The sequence below is a fragment of the Balaenoptera ricei genome, chromosome 1 (assembly GCF_028023285.1).
Source record: "Balaenoptera ricei isolate mBalRic1 chromosome 1, mBalRic1.hap2, whole genome shotgun sequence".
Taxonomy (NCBI): domain Eukaryota; kingdom Metazoa; phylum Chordata; class Mammalia; order Artiodactyla; family Balaenopteridae; genus Balaenoptera; species Balaenoptera ricei.
The window spans coordinates 35,774,803-35,790,843 of NC_082639.1; the positions used below are offsets into that span (position 1 = coordinate 35,774,803).

Sequence of the window (16,041 nt, forward strand, 5' to 3'; positions counted from 1 at the left end):
AAGTCAGGTGAGAGAGAATTGTGGCTTGGTAGCATGGAGCCATTTAGAAGGCACATTTATTAGGGCAGGATGATTTATTGGATGTGGGGGTGAGGAAGAGGAAGGGGTCCAGGTTCCTGGGAGTGAGTGGGTGAGGCCTTTACTGAGCCGGGGATTTGGGGATGAGAGGTAGATTTGGGGCACAGATAATGAGCTCAGGGTTGGACATGTTGTTTTTGAGATGCTTGGAGCATTTGAGGGTCGGGTGGGGGACTTTTAGGAGGTGGTTGTGTGTGAGGATCTGGAGTTGGGGAGAGAGGTCTGCGCCAGAGGAAGGATGGAGAGTTATATGAAAGGGTGTAGAGCTGTGTTCAAGAGAAGACAACTTCAGTGGTGAGGAGCGCAGACTCTAGTTTCAAACTGCTGGGTTCAACTCCACTTAATAGCAGCGTGACCTTGAGCAAGTTGCTTAACATCTCTGAATCAGTTTTCCCACTTGTCAAATGGGTATAACAAAGTTCCATGTCTCACAGCGTTGTTATGAGGATTGAAGTTAATATGCAGAAAGTTCTTAGAATAGGGCCTGGCATCTAATAAGCACTGCCATCTCAGTGTTAGCAGTTGTTATTGTAATAATCCTCAAAGGGCGAGGTGCAAACCCATCCCCATCAGAATCTCAGTGAGAGCGGCTTTAAAAACTAGACATTGTTATTGTTTGGGCATCTGCTCACCTAAAGTAGCTGCAATTCTGAGCTTAGGTTAGCTGGCTAACCTAACCTAAGTGCCCAGCCCTCAGCCCTCATGTCATCGCTGGGATTGTGTGTGTTGCTCAGGTGTATTTGACCTTCAGGTGGGCTGGTGTGAGAAGACTAGAGGATGAAGCCCTGGGGAAGAGACCCCACATTGGGAGTGGGTGGAAGGGGATTCTGAGAAGGAGCAGCTTCGGTGTGTTGGGTTCCCTGTCCCCCCAACCCACCCTGGGCCCTGGGCCCTCTAGTGAGGTGTCTGCCTCTGAGGTCCAGATGCACCCAGGCTCTGTGTCGCCAGCCTCCAGATCTGAGAACAATGGTTTTGGCTCCTCGGCAGTGTTGTAGCTGTTTCTGGGGACTGTTCTGGTGCAACTACCAGGGCTGCCTGAGGGCTGCTCTGGAGGGGCGTCCGTGCTCCTCTAGATTTCAGGTTGCTCCTTGTCCCGCTGTCAGGCCAGGTTCCAGGCTTGGCAAATGACGGAGAGCCCTGCCAGGGGCCAGCCCCGGCTTGGTGCCAAGGCCTGCTTACCTGATCTTGGTCACGGCTGCCAACCTCACCCCTTATGAGGCCTTTGTGTGTGCCAACCAGTGATTCCTAACTTGGGTCCAGTACCAGTCAGGCCGTTTCTGAGTAGCTTTCTAGTGGGTCTCCTGGGCACAGCCGGCAGCCCTGATTGTTGTTGTGTCTGGGGTGGTTCTGGGAGCTGCTACTGGTGACTCTGACAGGTGATTCTGATCGCCCTCCTAGGTTATTTTGGGGCACCGGTGGTTCCAGGTGCTGTTCTGGCTCTTCTAGAATCCTATTTGTGCTATAGGGTCTCTCCAAGTGCAAGGTTCTGTGCCTGTTTTGTCTGTTCTCTGACCCACCTCCAGGCCATCTGGGGCACATCCCTCTATCCAGGTGTGGCTCCTGCTCAGCTTAGGTCCAGGTGCCAAGCCCAGTGCTCCTGGTGTGGCCTCAGGCGTGGCAGTAGTGCAGCTGGCTTGGGGGACCCTCCCCATTCTCTACCTCAGACTCTGCCCCTCTGCCCCAGGGTCCCTGAGCAACGGTGGAGCTGACAGCCTCACATCTGGCCCTGTGAGGCCCCGGCAGGCGTCCCCAGACAAACGGGCCTTTGAGTTTGGGACACGGAAGCTGGTTTGTCTGGCCAGACCCGCCCGGCAGCCTGTGTGCTGGGAGCAGGGAGGCCACAGGGAACTTTGCGGAGAAGCCGGTGGGCTGGGAGACGGAAGCCTGCGGCCATCCTGAGGCCCGGTCTGTGAGCTGTGGGGGGAGGGGTGATGGAGGCAGGAGAGGGTGTGGGCTGCAGGGTCAGCGCGGGTGGTCGTGGGTTGGCCAGGCCTGTCCTGGCCATGCTCAGGCACGAGGACCTCCCCTGTGTCGCAGAGGCAGTCTGTCTCAAGCGAGGCTGATTCCCAGGTGCCAGGTGTGGAGGCTGGCCTCGGGTTGCTCCCTGGGGTTGTTCCCTGATCCTGTTCCTGTGTGTCCGTTTGGGGATGAGCCAGGGTGGAGCTTCAGCATGGGTCAGGATCCCTGTGCACGTGGGGGCGTGAGGCCGAGGAGAAACGGGGCGAGGTGTGGCCTGCGTGGAGTGGGCAGCGGGGGGCCGGTTGCTGAGCTGGGGAGCGGGCGTGTCCGACCCCTGCCCCCTCTCAGGACGGGGCCCACGCTGGTGGGAGCTCAGTAATGGTTCTGGAAGGAAGGCGCCGGGCTCTGTCGCCCTGTGTGTGCCAGCAGAGGAGGCGTCCAGGGGCACACCTTCATTTTTAAAATTATAGAGCAGCAGAGTGTCAAAAATAAATATTGCTTCTGAAGCTTCTTTGAAGGCTGCATGGATGCTGGCGCGGTTCTCCCAGGCTGGGCTGTTTTCTGTGAACTCATTCACGCGTTCATCCACTCAGTCAGCATATCTTGATGGAGCACCTACTATGTGCCGGCTCTCTGCTGGATGCTGGGGACACGGAGGTGAGCCGGCACACACTGAGCTTATGGTTGTGACTCAGCGACCACTCGGCAATTGTGTAAATAAATAAATCATATCGTGGTCACCACTCCAAGGTAAGGTCCAGGCGTGTAGTCTGGGACATCCTGGAAGGCCTCCCTGAGAAAATGCTCTTGGCTCTGAGATCCGAGGGCTCACTGGCTAGAAGAGGTGGGGAGTGCGGTCCAGGCAGTGGCATAGGGCCCGAGCAAGGCTGAGAGACTGCAAGAAGATGGCACATTCGAGGATCAGAAGAGGAAGTTTTCGGGCTGGCTGGCTGGCTGGCTGGCTGGCTGGCTGGGAGGAGGGAGCGTGGCCAGGTTGGGCTACAGAGGTGGGCGGCGCCGACTGCTGTGCTGGAGGGTGGTGCTGAGGAGTTTGGACACAAGTTTTTCTGCTGAGGTCAGGGACTTGGTCTGTGTTGTTCACGGCTATATGCAGGGTGCCTGGCAGAAAGCCTGGCATGTAGTAGGTGCTCAGGAGTATGGAAGGAGTGAGTAAATGAAGTGAAGAGATGGGCATTTTTCTAAATGGGGCTCGTCCTGCAGGAACAGTTCCATAACCTGCTTTTTCTTCCCCCTGCGTAAACAGCAAATTTTGAATGTCTTTCTGTGTCAATACCTGCTCTGCTGTAATGAAATTCTTAATGTTTCCTTATCCTTTTCTCTCTTTCCAGGAAGGAGCGGAGGCTCCAGTGCTCTGCCCTCAGTGCTGGTTGTCCAAGAGCGACTGGTGTGAGCAGTCAGAGACCTGGTGAGTGTCCCCCAAGTTGTGGCCGGGCAGGGGTGCCGAGGGCCAGGCCGAGAAGCTTGGATTTTGACTCAGGCTGGTGGAGAGCTGTGGAAGGGTTGTCACTAGGGGCGTGACATGATCCAGTGTGTGTGTGGCAGAGAGGTGATGGAGGCCTAGACCAGGAAGGCCGTGATGGAGGTGGAGAGAAGGGATTTGAGTGTTATTTAGGGAAGCCAAGTAGACAGGACATGGTGAAGGGTTGAATGTGGGGCATGAGGGAGGGGAGGTGTTGAGGATGGCTCCCGGGTTTATGGCCGGAGTGGGTGACGGAGGTGGGTGGGGAATGATATACAGCTCATCAATTGCTGTAGGTGTGAAATAGGCTTCCGGGTAACATTCTAGGACTTACACCAGGATCTCTATGCTTCCCATTCACCATGTTTCTGTAGAAAAGACTGTTCCGTTCGACTGTAGGTTGTGGTAGAAAGATCAGGGTACTCACAAGATCTGGGCCCATCCTTCTTTGTCTCTTTGAGGTCCACTTCTTTCTTTCTGCTAGAAGCACAGAACGGGTGGGTTGGAGTTACAGGGAATGAGGTTGGGGAGTTAGGTTGGAGTCAGAGTGTGCTGGGCCTTGGTTGTCAGGCTAAAGACTGTAGACTCTCCTGAGGGTGGTATGAAGGCACTGAGGGTTCTTAAGCAGAGAAGCAACATCCACACATTCATCTACCCGTTGCCCATTCGTTTGTTCATTCATGAAACATTATCTGCATGTCTACTGGGGGATAAAGCAGCAAACAGAGCTGAGAACCTTGATCAGATATGCATTTTTGTAAGCTGAAAGGGGGCCTTGGTTTGTTTGCAGGATGGGCTGGAAGGGAGTGACCAGAGGCAGGAAGCCCACCGAAGACATGGGCGCTGATGACGTCCTCCTAACATGCCAGTGGTTGGGGTGGAGCCAGGACAGATTCAAATGTATTGACCAGTGACATACGTGGGATGAGGAAAAGGGAGAATTTGAGGAGGCCTGGCTGGCTTGGGTGGCTAATCATGGTGGTGCTTGTCACGGAGATGGGGACCTGGAGAAGGAGTGGGATTGGGGAGGATGCGTTCTGCTTGGGCCATCCTCTGTAAGCTCCTTGAAGGCAGAGCCCATGACTGTCTTGTTCATCACCCTGCCTTCTGGCTCAAGGCCCAGTAAGGCCCACTGGACAGTTCTGCATGATGGCTGGTGAAGAGGGCTGTGGAAGAGATGGGTCTGGTCTGGGCGTGGAAGGGAAATGAGCATGTATTGGGTATCTGCTGGGGGCAGGCCCCGTGCGTGGTGAGGTGAGCTATGGGACTATGTAGAAGGTGCGGCAGGAAGGCTGTGTCACAGGTTGGAAAGGTCAGATGGAGAGGGTGGATGTGGAGATACCTTTCACCTGGCTATCCTCAGATGATGAGTCTGACATTCCTGGGAGCCCAGTCTCACCATAAAAGGTGCCTGAAATTGGAGCCCTCTGTCCTCTGGGGAGGCCACTTGCTGATGGCCTGTTGAAGGGGTAGGGGTGGGGTGTGCTGTACGGTCCAGCTCTGGAGGCAAGACTGACTTGGAGGGGGAGGGGAAGGTGCTGTGAGATCCCGAGACCTAGGTACAGCTAATATATGTCAAACCTACCTGGGGTATTTGGGGCCCAGGGTACCCATAGGGACTGAGTTCTGGGGCAGGGACCAGGGCAGCAGGCCTTAGGTGACATGGGCAAAGGATCTTGCTGTCTGCATCAGGGTTTCTCAGCCTCAGTATTGTTGACATTTTGGACCAGATAACCCTTTGCTGTAGGGCCTGGCCCATTATTGTAGGATGTCTAGCAGCATCTCTCGCTTCTTCCTACTGTGCCAGTAGCACCTACTCCCCCATCCCCGTCGGACAATCAAAAATGTCTCCAGACATCGCCTAATGTCCCAAAGCAGGGCAAAATCACCCTGGATCGAGAAGCACTGGTCTACACCACTTCTTGCTGCCTTCACTGTGCTGTACAAATCTGGGAAACTGGGGAGGGCCACGCAGGGAAGATTCACAGTGATAGGCCACGGGAGCTGAGTTCTGGTGGGTGAGTAGGCGGCTGAGGCCAGGACAAGGCATTCTTTACAACAGAGAGAACAGTGGGTGCAGAGGCCTAGACGCAGCCACGTCGGTGAACATTAACCCAAGGGAGGCTCCACTCTCCAGAGGAAGGAGGCTGGACGGCTGGTGGCTTAGGGGTTATAGCTGTAGGAAGGTGCCTCTGCTGGCTCCCTTGGTCTTCTGCCCCCAGAGCTAAGCCTCTGCTGCCGCTTGTGCCCCACCCCCAAGGCTCTGGGATGCTCTTCCTAAGCTCCCCGTCCTCTTGCAGGGGAGACCGAAGAGCTGAGGGCTGCCAGAGGGTAAGTAAGGTCCCAGCTTCGAGAGGGAGGGAGGGTGGGCAGATCCTGGCTGTGCTCACAGACTCTGGCCAACTGGCTGGAGGAGCAAAGGCAGCCTCCTTTCCCGGGGCTGGGGTCACGGCTGAGACTGATTTATTCCCATCGTAATCTGGTGGTTGGTTTAGTGAGAGTTGGAAACATGTTGGTTTTCCCTTCCCAAGTGTAACAAGGCCTGTTCCCGCTTCTGTGGCCACTGCTGCAGTGCCACGTGGTGAAGTGTCCGGGACGTGACAAAAGGGCTCGGTTAGCTGCCCACCGGTTAGAAGATGAACAGCTCCGCTCAGGGCTCTGCCTGCTCTCACGCTCCTCTGCCCCAAGCGCTGGCCTCTCCCCTTCGCCGGCCGCTCCTTGGGACCCTGGATACCCCTCCTTCTGCTGATGTCCATTTTGGGGCCCCAGCCTCCTGAGAGCCAGGGTCCTGGCCTGGGGAGGAAGCAGGGAGGAGGCTGTAGGAACAGGTGGTATTTGGAGACTAATTAATATTTGTGAATAATAACACGTGCCCAAGGGAAACAAATCAATTTGTGTTTGCATATTCATGAGGAAGCCTCGGAATGATCCCAGATGTTCTCCAGCCAGGGAACCACCCCCCGCATGTCTGGCATCACATGGTCTCTCCTGGGGGGCCCCCCATTGAGGCTGGCAGGGGTGGTTGGGTGGGCCGCACGGCGGTGACGTAGCCTCTGTGTAACAGGCCTTTCCATGACGTTTGTATTCGAATCCTGTGGCTTGATGTGGGGCCTGCTCCTTCCTTTTCCCTCAGAGCAGTGATTCCCAGGCTCTTCAATTTCACAAACCAGTAGTTTCCAAAAGTACTTGGGGGCCAGACATGGGGTTGGCAATTTTTTATCTTGCCAAGTAAGGACATTATAAAAAAAAAACAACTGGTATCTGCTATCACTATCACTTCTTACAAGAAAGGACATTTTAACACCAAGGACGTAATTTCAGAATAAAGGACAGTTCTTCCCAAGAAAGGGCAGTTGGCAGCTTTACACTGATGTAGCAAAGAAAAAGCGTATATTAAAACCATTCTGAGTGTAGAAAAATGGCATTTGATGATATTGTACAGTATTGTTCAGTATGGAATTATTTTCCTGCCCAAGTGTATCAGTTGGTAGAACCGATGGTCCGCAGTGCAATTCAGAGACGAGCTGAGCGTGCAAGTGCTCAGGCCATGTTTTCATCTCGGCTGTTGAGAGCCCAGACTCACCCAGCCGTGGGCGGAAGTGGACGCTCTGCTCTTAACGCTGTTGCACTGAATTCAGAAGGTTCTCAGCTACCCCAGCAAGGCTAGCGTCGGTCCACCTCCCTGCTCCCCTCCCGCCACCTCCCCACAGGTGACCCTGAGCGCTCTGGGGTGGGGGCAGGGCCAGCGTCTAGACGGAGGCCAGACCCAGGAGCCAGGACTCCTCCTATGCGGGGCCCTGGAGCTGGGAGTGGCCTGTGCCGCCTGACACTGGGGCAGGCTGTGTGCCCAGAGTCTGGGGCGGAGGCAGCTTGCTGACACCAGGAGCTGGTTAGGGAGAGGCCCTGGCCCGGACAGCTCTGTGGTTGCCGGAGTAGTTCCCTGAGAACGTGTCCATGTCTGTGTGTCCCCGCGTCTTCCCGTCTCTCTGGGTGTCCTCGTGTCCGTGGACCACTGGGAAGAGCTCTCTGGGAGGGAATGTCATTGTTTTCAACTTTTTCACCTCTGTCTGTCCTACTTTTCTGCATCTGAACAGTATCCTAGGCACTCCAGACCCAGATACACAGGAGGACCCTGGGGTCCCCAAGTCACGGCCACTTGTCTTTGTCACAGTGGGGTGGGGTTACCAGAGGCAAACCCAGTTTCTCTGACACCCGTGGGCAGAATCTCATCCAAGAGTGTACCACATGATGTCTGCTCTGGAATTAACACCCCCTTGATGGCTGTACTGGGGACTGACACCCCATGATGTATATAACAGGGTTATTCCTCTATGATAACATACCCCTATAATGTCCATCGGGCATCTGCACCCCCATGATGTCTGTCTACACTCACATGATGTCTGGACAGGACTGCTACACTTCCGTGATACCTCTACCTGGGAGTTACACTGCCATGATTACTGTACCAAGGCAGCTACAGGGGATTACGCCTCCGTGATCATTGTACTGGGGAGTTACACCCCATGATGATTGTGCTGTGCAGTTGTACCTCCATAATGTCTCTTCTTTGTAGCTTCATCCCCTTTACATCCATACCAGGGAGCTATGCCCCCCATGGTGTGTGTTCCTGAGGGTTATGCCCCCATGATGTCTGCACTGGGAGGAGGGTTCACACCCCGACTGCTTGTACCTAGGAGTGAAGCCTCTTTGAATATTGTATTGTTGCACCCCATGATGTCTGTACTAGTCCCCTCTGCCTCTGTCCTTTGGTGTAACACACCACTGATATGTGTACCAGGAGCTGCAAGATGGTTGTATCAAGGGGCTATACCCCCATGACACCCTGGCTGGGCAGTTCACCACCTGATGTCTGCTGGGAAGTTGAATTCTATCATTGGTCGCACTGCTGCACGACAGTGCCATGATGACCAAGCCCAGACAGACACGGCCTTAGTGATGCACGTCCTCCATCCCAAGTTGGCCGTATGGGGCATGGTGCTGGGGACTCCCTCTCTCCTGGTCTCGCCACACTGAGCGGAAGCCCAGGCATGGTGTAAACGGGGCTGGACGCCCACCGTGCTGCTTCAGTGTGCTCGCTTTTGCTGCTCAGCCTGTCTCAGACTTTCGGTGAGATCTTGGGACAAGGGACATCTCCCACCCTTTCCCCTTTGTGTTCAACCCCTACCTCACTTCACAGTTGTACCTGCTTTGTCCCAGCACCTTTGCTCACCTCCTGCCCTCTGATCTTATGACCTTTGACTGTCCCAGTTGAGACTAGGGTCTAATTTCCAGGGAGGAGCAGAGCCATCTTTGAGCCCTGCCTCTTCCTGTTCACCAGCCCTGTCACCTCCTTGCAAATATTCTTACCGTTGTGGGTCAGCTGGCACCTGGGTCTGATCCCCACTCTCCCACCAGAATCCGTAGGTACCACTGTGGGGCCCCCAGGTGTGTTCACCGTCACTCACTCCCCTTCTGCGCCCTGTTGTGTCTCCAGAGCATTAATGAGGGGCTTTGTGCACCAGCCCCTGGCCCAGAGCAAGGTGTAAGCAGAGCTGGTGGGCACTGGCACAGATCCCCAGAAGCCCCCTGAAAGGGAGCCATGGGAGAGAGACCCTTGGGAGCTCGCCACCGGGGCTGGAGAGTGATAGCAGTGTATCTGTACCGTCTCGTGTGGCCATGCTGAGGGCTCCACATTGGTGCTGGGCAGAGTGGGCAGCGGGGGCACACCTGGCTGAGGAGCCCTGTAAGCAAAGGCCTGGGGGCATTCAGGCAATCCCGAATGGTCTTCCCCATGCGCAGGTTCCTGGCTCAGCCCGGATGGCAGTTGTGAGCAAGTGCACCCCACCGCTTGATATGCTCTGGGCCACTGGGGCAAGGGCAGAGGAGGTGTAAGTTGGACTCTTAGGGTCCAGCACCCTCAGTCCTGGCCACTAGGGCCTCCCTGTGGTTTCCTGTGGAGTGGGAAGGTGCCATGGGAGTTGGGTAGGATGAGGGTAACCAGGCGGGGCGGGTGCAACTTGTCCAGAGCACGTCCTGGCGAGCCCGGACGGGTTGTGGCTTTGGCTCCAAGCCTCTGATACCTGGATCTTGTCTGCCATGACCAAGGCTGTGCTCTGAGGTTTGTGCCCAGCATGCGGGCTCTGCTGGGGAGAGGAGGGGCAACAGGAGACCCCAGGGACTCTGGAGTCCCTGGCCTCTGTGGGTCTGCTAACTGCTCCGTCTCGGTCTTGCTTTGTTTGGTCTCTGTCTCCACCTGTGTGTCTCTGTGTCTCTCGGACCCCGTTTCCCTGTCCCAGTCCCCTTATGGAGGCAAGTTGGAAATTCTAGGTCTGGAACGGAACATCCCTATACATCGTCTGGTCTCAGTAGTCCCTGCCCCCTACTCAGGTTTAGAGAATGACCTGGGGGCCTCTTGTACTCTCTCCCTACAGTGTGACTGGTGGGTTATCCTTGGAATCACTAGGGGATCGATGAGGAGCCTGGGTTTTCACAGGGGTCGGAAGGTCTGGGTGGTCATTGCACATACCCCACAGGAGGGGGTATCTGTTGAACTAGGCTCTGGGTGGTCAACGATGATGAGTGGTGGTCTTGGTGGTGAGTGGGGGCTGGGAGGTGGCATGTGGGCAATAAGACATTGGTGGGTACCAGCTAATTGGCTCTGCCCTTCTCTCTGTCACAGGTTGATTGTCCTGGACTGCGGCTGGCTGTGGTGCTGGAGCCCTGGATGGCCCCTGAGCCAGCCTCAGGGAGGACGATGGTGCCCCTCGTGCCCGCACTCGTGATGCTTGGTTTGGTGGCGGGTGCCCACGGCGACAGTAAGTCTGACCTCTCAAGGCATGGGATCTCCTAGATGGAAAGGTGCATTCCTCCCAGCAGGACTCTGGAAGGGGGGGACAAGGCCAGCCACTAGGAGAGACAGGATGGCTAGATACACCTCCAGACCTTCTGTCCTAGAGAGCCCCCGCCCCACTTGGAGAGCCCCCCTCCAAGTAATACTCCAGCCCCGTTCTTCCTTGGAGCATCCTGTGGAATACCCGCATGTCTCTTAAGGTGCGCCAGGGTGGGGCGTGTCTGAGTGTGACCCTGTTTATGAGGTGGAGGTGAGACATGTCTAGGACTCGTGTGGTCATTAGTGATGTGCTCAGGCATGTACTCTGTCCACCACTGTGGACCTGTGCAGAAGGCACAGTGTGGGCCGTGTTGGTGTTGGTGTGGGAATGGGGGGCTGCACACAGGAACATGTATGGACACGTGAGTGGGATGCCAGAGGTGTCCACAGGTCCAGGGAAAGATGGGAAGGCGAGCCACCATAGCCCTTCCCCTGGACCAGACCTGTGTGTAGACACTGAGCACTTCCTTCCCCTCCCCACTTCAAGGCAGAGGGGCATCCCCCTCCCCCAGCCCCTCAGCCCTGAGAATGGGGGAAGATTGCACTTGGCCACAGGAAGCTGGGCTCCAGCGCCCCTCTCTGTGTATGGGGGGAGATGGGATTGTCCCCTGCCCAGATCCAACTCCGAACTTTGGTCCCTTTTCTGCCGCCCTTCCCCCTGCCTGGCACTATAAGACTGGCCGCAGCCCGCCCCGTTGCCATGGTTACCACTGCTTGGTTACCGGTGGGAGGCGGGGCACAGGGCAGATTTAGCCAATCTGCACACTGAGGGGGAGGGGCGAGGTCGGAGCCAAGGTCCCTGGGGAACAGAGCTGTTCCCATCCTGTCCGGAGCCCAGAGGTGGCAAAGGGCCAACCTGGGGGTCAGCCCAGGGGTCAGCAGGCCATAGGGTTCCCCCACCTCCCTCTCCCTGTGTCTGGGAGCAGAGCTGTCTTCTTGCCCCACCCAAACCCTTTCTCCTAATGGCTCATTAATTATTCAGGACCAGATCCTGGAGGGGGTGGGACTGGAGCGCCCCGCCCTTTGTCCTCCAGGTTGGGTGGGGCCAGTAGAGCAAGGAGAAGGAGAGGGCATTCCTCCCGGGGCGCGGGGTGAGGGGTAATGGGAACCTTGAGGTGCGGGTGATGAGAGGGCTCAGCTAGCAGGAACAGGGAGGGGTTGGGGGTGCGGGTGATCTCCAGCCCGGTTGGGGCTGCTGGGAGAGAGCTTGAGCCTGCAGGGGCAGGCTGGGGTAGAAGTCACTGGGTGGGACTGACAATGGCACGGAGGCGAAGGCTTGTGAGAGCCAGCCCTTGGACACTGAAGTCCTGGCCTTGCTCCCCGACCCTCACTCTGGACGCTCTTAGGGCCTTCAAATGGGAGCTTGAGAGCAGAGGGAGGACCACCCGGCTGGCCTTTTGGAGACAGTACATCCTGGGAGCATAACTGTCTTCCCTCCTACTCAGACCGAACATGCTGGAACCTGTACCCTCACCCTCATCCTCCCAGACCTGCCCGTCTTTCTGTGTTCTCTCTCCTGGTGAATGGCTTTCCCACCCACCCAGCCACCCAAGTCAGAAACCTGGGCCTCCTCCCAGCCTCCTCCCTCTCTCATACCCACATCCAATCCATCACCAAGTACCGCTGTTTCTCCCTTCTGAATATCTTTGGAATGCGTCCACCTCTCTCTCCGCTGCCCTCACCCAAGCCATGCTCAGCTCTTGCTGGGGCTTTTGCAAGCAGCAACCTCCCAGTGGCTTCCCTGTCTCCAGTCTCTGTCCTCATCGTCCAGTCTCTGTTCCATGGTAGGAGTCGTGTTGCAAAATGAAAGCCTGATCATGTCGCCCCTCATTTTAAAACCCCTCGCTCTCTTCCCCTGTCGCCTTTAGGATCAAGCCTTGGGGTCCAGGCCCTGCATCTTTAAGCCTCTGCCAACCTCATCCTTCACCTGCCCCACCCCACGCCCCCGCCATGCTGACTTCTCGGTTGCTTCCATGCTCCCAGGCCTCTGTTCCTTCTGTTTCCTCTGATAGGAACCCTCTTCCCCATCCCCTTCACCTGATGAGTTCCCACTCACCTGGAGCCATCACCTCCTCTAGGAGCCTGGGTCATGTGCTGCTCCCCTGGGCACCTGTGACTGCTTCAGGTCTGTCTGTCCCATCGGACTGTGAATCCTGAGGGGTCAGACCATTGTCCAGTTCAGGGCCTGGAGTGTGGTAGATGAATGAGTGTAGGGGTGGAGTTGGGCCTGAACCCCTAGTAGGACTCAGGGGGCAGGGCAGAACAATTTTTAGAGCAGAGGCCAAGAACCTCCGTGCTGGTCCCTTAAGGACCAAAGACCAGGGTCTTGAAGGTAGGAACCAGCTGGAGATGCCAATGTAGGTGAGTTGAGTTCTGCTCCCAGGCAGAGAGCCACGGGAGAGGGGCATGGGCTGGAGGCTGTGATGACCTGACCCCAGGAACACTGCACATACGTTTGGATCTGTCCCCCGCATCATGGCCAGGCTTGGGCTGGGCCTGGGAGACTGCTAGCTGGGGCGAGTAGTCAACGTGGACAGAGCTGCTGCAAAAGGTAGGGCAGGCGCCCCGGAGAATTGACGACCGGAGCAGTGGAGCGCAGAGCGGACAAATGTGTTTCTATAGGCCTCTTAACGAGACAAATGAATGGGGGCCCTGGCCTCTGAGGGGAGTGCAGGGAAGGGGGGCGGAGAAGCAGCTGCCAAGGGTTAGCCCAGAGGCCCCGGCGTCAATGCCGAGTCAGCTCCGACGGGGACCTGGGCACGTGGGGCTCGGTGGCTCCCCCAGCTGGGGCTCATGGCTTCTCACGAGGGAGGCTCGTGGGGCCAGAGGTGGTCCTGAGCAGGAAGAGGTTTCTGCTGATCCGCTGTGTGCGTGTCAGGTGCTCGGTGGGAAGAATCCACACGGGCCTGCCTTCGGAGCCCACAGTGTGGGTTACTACAGCGTCCACTGTGCTGGGGTGGTGCTGACACAGAGGTAGTGACCTAAGCATCGTGGGGGGGAGGTGTAGGGGGCTTCCTAGAAAACGGGAGCCCTGAAGGTTGAGTGGGCATTTGCTAATGGGGGCCGTTGCCTGATGAGATGAGATTAGGGGGAAGAAGCAGGAACGGGCCTGGGCTTCTCCCTGGAGCCCATGGGAGGACCATGATGAGGACCATCTCGCTTTTGTCCCCAGACAGCTTAGCACAGTCCAGTTACTTGGCATCATAGGAGCCCAGAGCAGGATGCCTGATGGCTAGGAGTGTAGGTAGGGGCAGAGGCCTAAGTAGCTGAGGATGTGTCTGTCGTATCACCGCCCCCACCCAGCCCGGGGAGCTGGAACATGGCAGGGTGCTGCACGCAGTTCTGCGGTGCCCTCCTCCTCATCCTTGGGGAGGCAGGACCTGGTGGCCCAGCTAGACTCTGCCCTCCATGGAACTTCCGGCGGGTTGCTTTCTCTCTCAGGGCCTGTTTTCCTATTGCACAATGAGGATAATCACTTCTACCTGGAAAGGTTAACGGAGGTCACATATTCAAGGCACCTGGCACTTAGTATGTGCTCCCTCCATCCTAGGCCGTGACCTGGGGCTCCCAGTGTGTCCCCTGGGAAACCAGGGTTGTCTCTGAACGGGCTTCCCTCCCGGGGATGCCAGGAGTGGTCACAGGAGCCAGCGTTAATGAGTACCCAGCTCATCAGACTTTTCAGGGCCTGGGAAACCCGCCTCCCTCCCCTGCCTCACCGCCCCTTGCTGCTGTGTGTATGTGTGCTCTGCAGGGAAGGCACAAAATAGGTGGCTCAGTTTGGCTGGACCCTGGGAGGTGTGGGGGGCCCCCCACCCCAACCCCCGCCCAGGCCAGCCCACTTGTTTCCTTTCTTAGGCCACTCCCTCCCACTTTGCATGGGCTCAGCTACCTGCGTGTGTCCAGGGCATGCCCCTGGGGGCTGCTGCCCAAAGACCTGTGCAGCCCACGACCTCCATGTGCTAGGGGAGGGGAGGTGGACCCACATCCTGGTGGGGCAGAAAGCCCCTCCGGACACGTGGTCTTCAGAAGTTCTGTTCAGACCCTCCCCAAACACTAGCTCTGGATCAGTACTGGGCGAAGTGGTCAAGTCACCTGATTTTGCCTGCCTGCCTGGGGACCTGACCGGTCACTGTGGCCCACGGGCTGCGGGACGCAGAGCAGGCTCCCGCAGGCTTGCGAGTAGGGTGCACAAGAGGGGCAGGGCACGCACGAAGGCAGGGGGGTGCCCACAGACCTGGGTGGGGTGACGCGGCCACAGGGCCAGAGCTGTGTCCTGCACGGTGCTTGGCCTGTGGCAGGTGCTTTTTTTTTTTGAAAGAGTCAAGAAAGCCTGGAGAAGTTAGCAGGAGTGAGTGTGGGGAAGCGAGCGGGGAGACAAATGTCAGCACAGGGTTTGTGCTCCCCAAAAGTCCGCCTGGTGAAGAGAGGCGAGGGCTTGGCAGGGCTGCGGGAAGAGAGGTGCCCACCCGTGGGGGTGAGTGGGCTGAGGGAAATGAGGGTCTGGTCTGTTGGAGGGGAGGTCCTGCCCCCTGGGCTGCCCCAGGCTGCATGCTGCCAGTCTTGCCAGAGCCTGGTGGGTGGGTGGGCTGGCAGGGCTCTGGCCCCTCTCCAGCCTCTGGGGTGGGTGGGGGGGTCCACCTCCTTGATGGCCCCAGGCCTTGGGCGCCATCCAGCCTCTCCTGTACTCAGGCCTTCCCTTTTCTCTCTCTCTCTCTCTCTCTCTCTCTCTCTCTCTCCCCCCACCCCCCCACCTGGCTGCCTCCCCAGCTTCTGGTTCTTTGTTTGGCGTGGAGGCCCCGCCCCCAGGCACACTCACCCGGCCATTCTGGTTCAGCAGGTTCCAGCCTCTGGTTTCTGCAGCCGACACGTTGAGGCAGGCGTTTCACCCAGGGCTTCTCTCCCCAGCGGGCAGCAGGGGCTCCCCAGTGTGGTGTGTGAGGGGCTGAGGTCTCCATCTTCCGCAGGCCTTCCCTTGTTGTCAGGTCACCTTCACTTGCCTGCCCCGCCCCCCTGTACCAGGAATGGGTTCAGGCGCTGGGACGGGGGAGAAGCAAGGCAGGCGTGGTATCTGCCCTACTCAGGGTTATTGTTCTCTGTCGGGAAGGAGCCATGAATTAAATACTCCTCCAAAGTGTGGAGAAAGTAATAACCTCACACGTGTACATAACAAACCATGAGCAGTGCTGTGAGAGAGGCGGCGGGAGTCTCCAGAGAGCCTAAAACCCAGAACTGAGCTAGTGGAGGTGGGGGCCACAGCAGGGGGACCAAGGAAGGTTTTCTGAGGAAATGATGTTTAAATTGAGATCAGAAAGGTGAATAGGAGGTAGTGGGTAAAGAGGTAGTCTAAGAGGTTTGTGGCAGAAGGAACGGCTTATGCAAAGGCCCTGAGGCGCAGGGGGTATTGCTTATCCAGTGGACGGGAAGCCAGGGCTCTGGGGGGTGTGAAGGGCTGGGGTGAGACCTGGCAGGGCTCCCGGTCTGAACGCCATCATGACGGGAGTTTAAATCTTGGGATTTAAATCTTGGGAGGCCTTTGGAGGGTTTTGATCAGGGAAGAGGCTGCCGCTTCACTCTGGCTGCTGAATAGAGACTAGGGACGCAGCTGGTTAGGTTGGTGGAGTGTCCAGTCGAG

General features: G+C 57.2%; 1 protein-coding gene across 4 annotated transcripts in view; it reads left to right on the forward strand.

The window, feature by feature from the left end:
- PTPRF (protein tyrosine phosphatase receptor type F) overlaps nt 1-16,041 on the forward strand; it is an 85,722-nt gene that overhangs the window by 4,011 nt on the left and 65,670 nt on the right. For all 4 annotated transcript variants that reach the window (XM_059920752.1, XM_059920757.1, XM_059920768.1 and 1 more), the window contains exons 2-3: nt 3,387-3,463; nt 10,200-10,335. In XM_059920752.1, coding sequence (XP_059776735.1) covers nt 10,245-10,335 — 91 coding nt within the window. In that variant the 5' untranslated portion in view covers nt 3,387-3,463; nt 10,200-10,244. The remainder of the gene's footprint in view (nt 1-3,386; nt 3,464-10,199; nt 10,336-16,041) is intronic.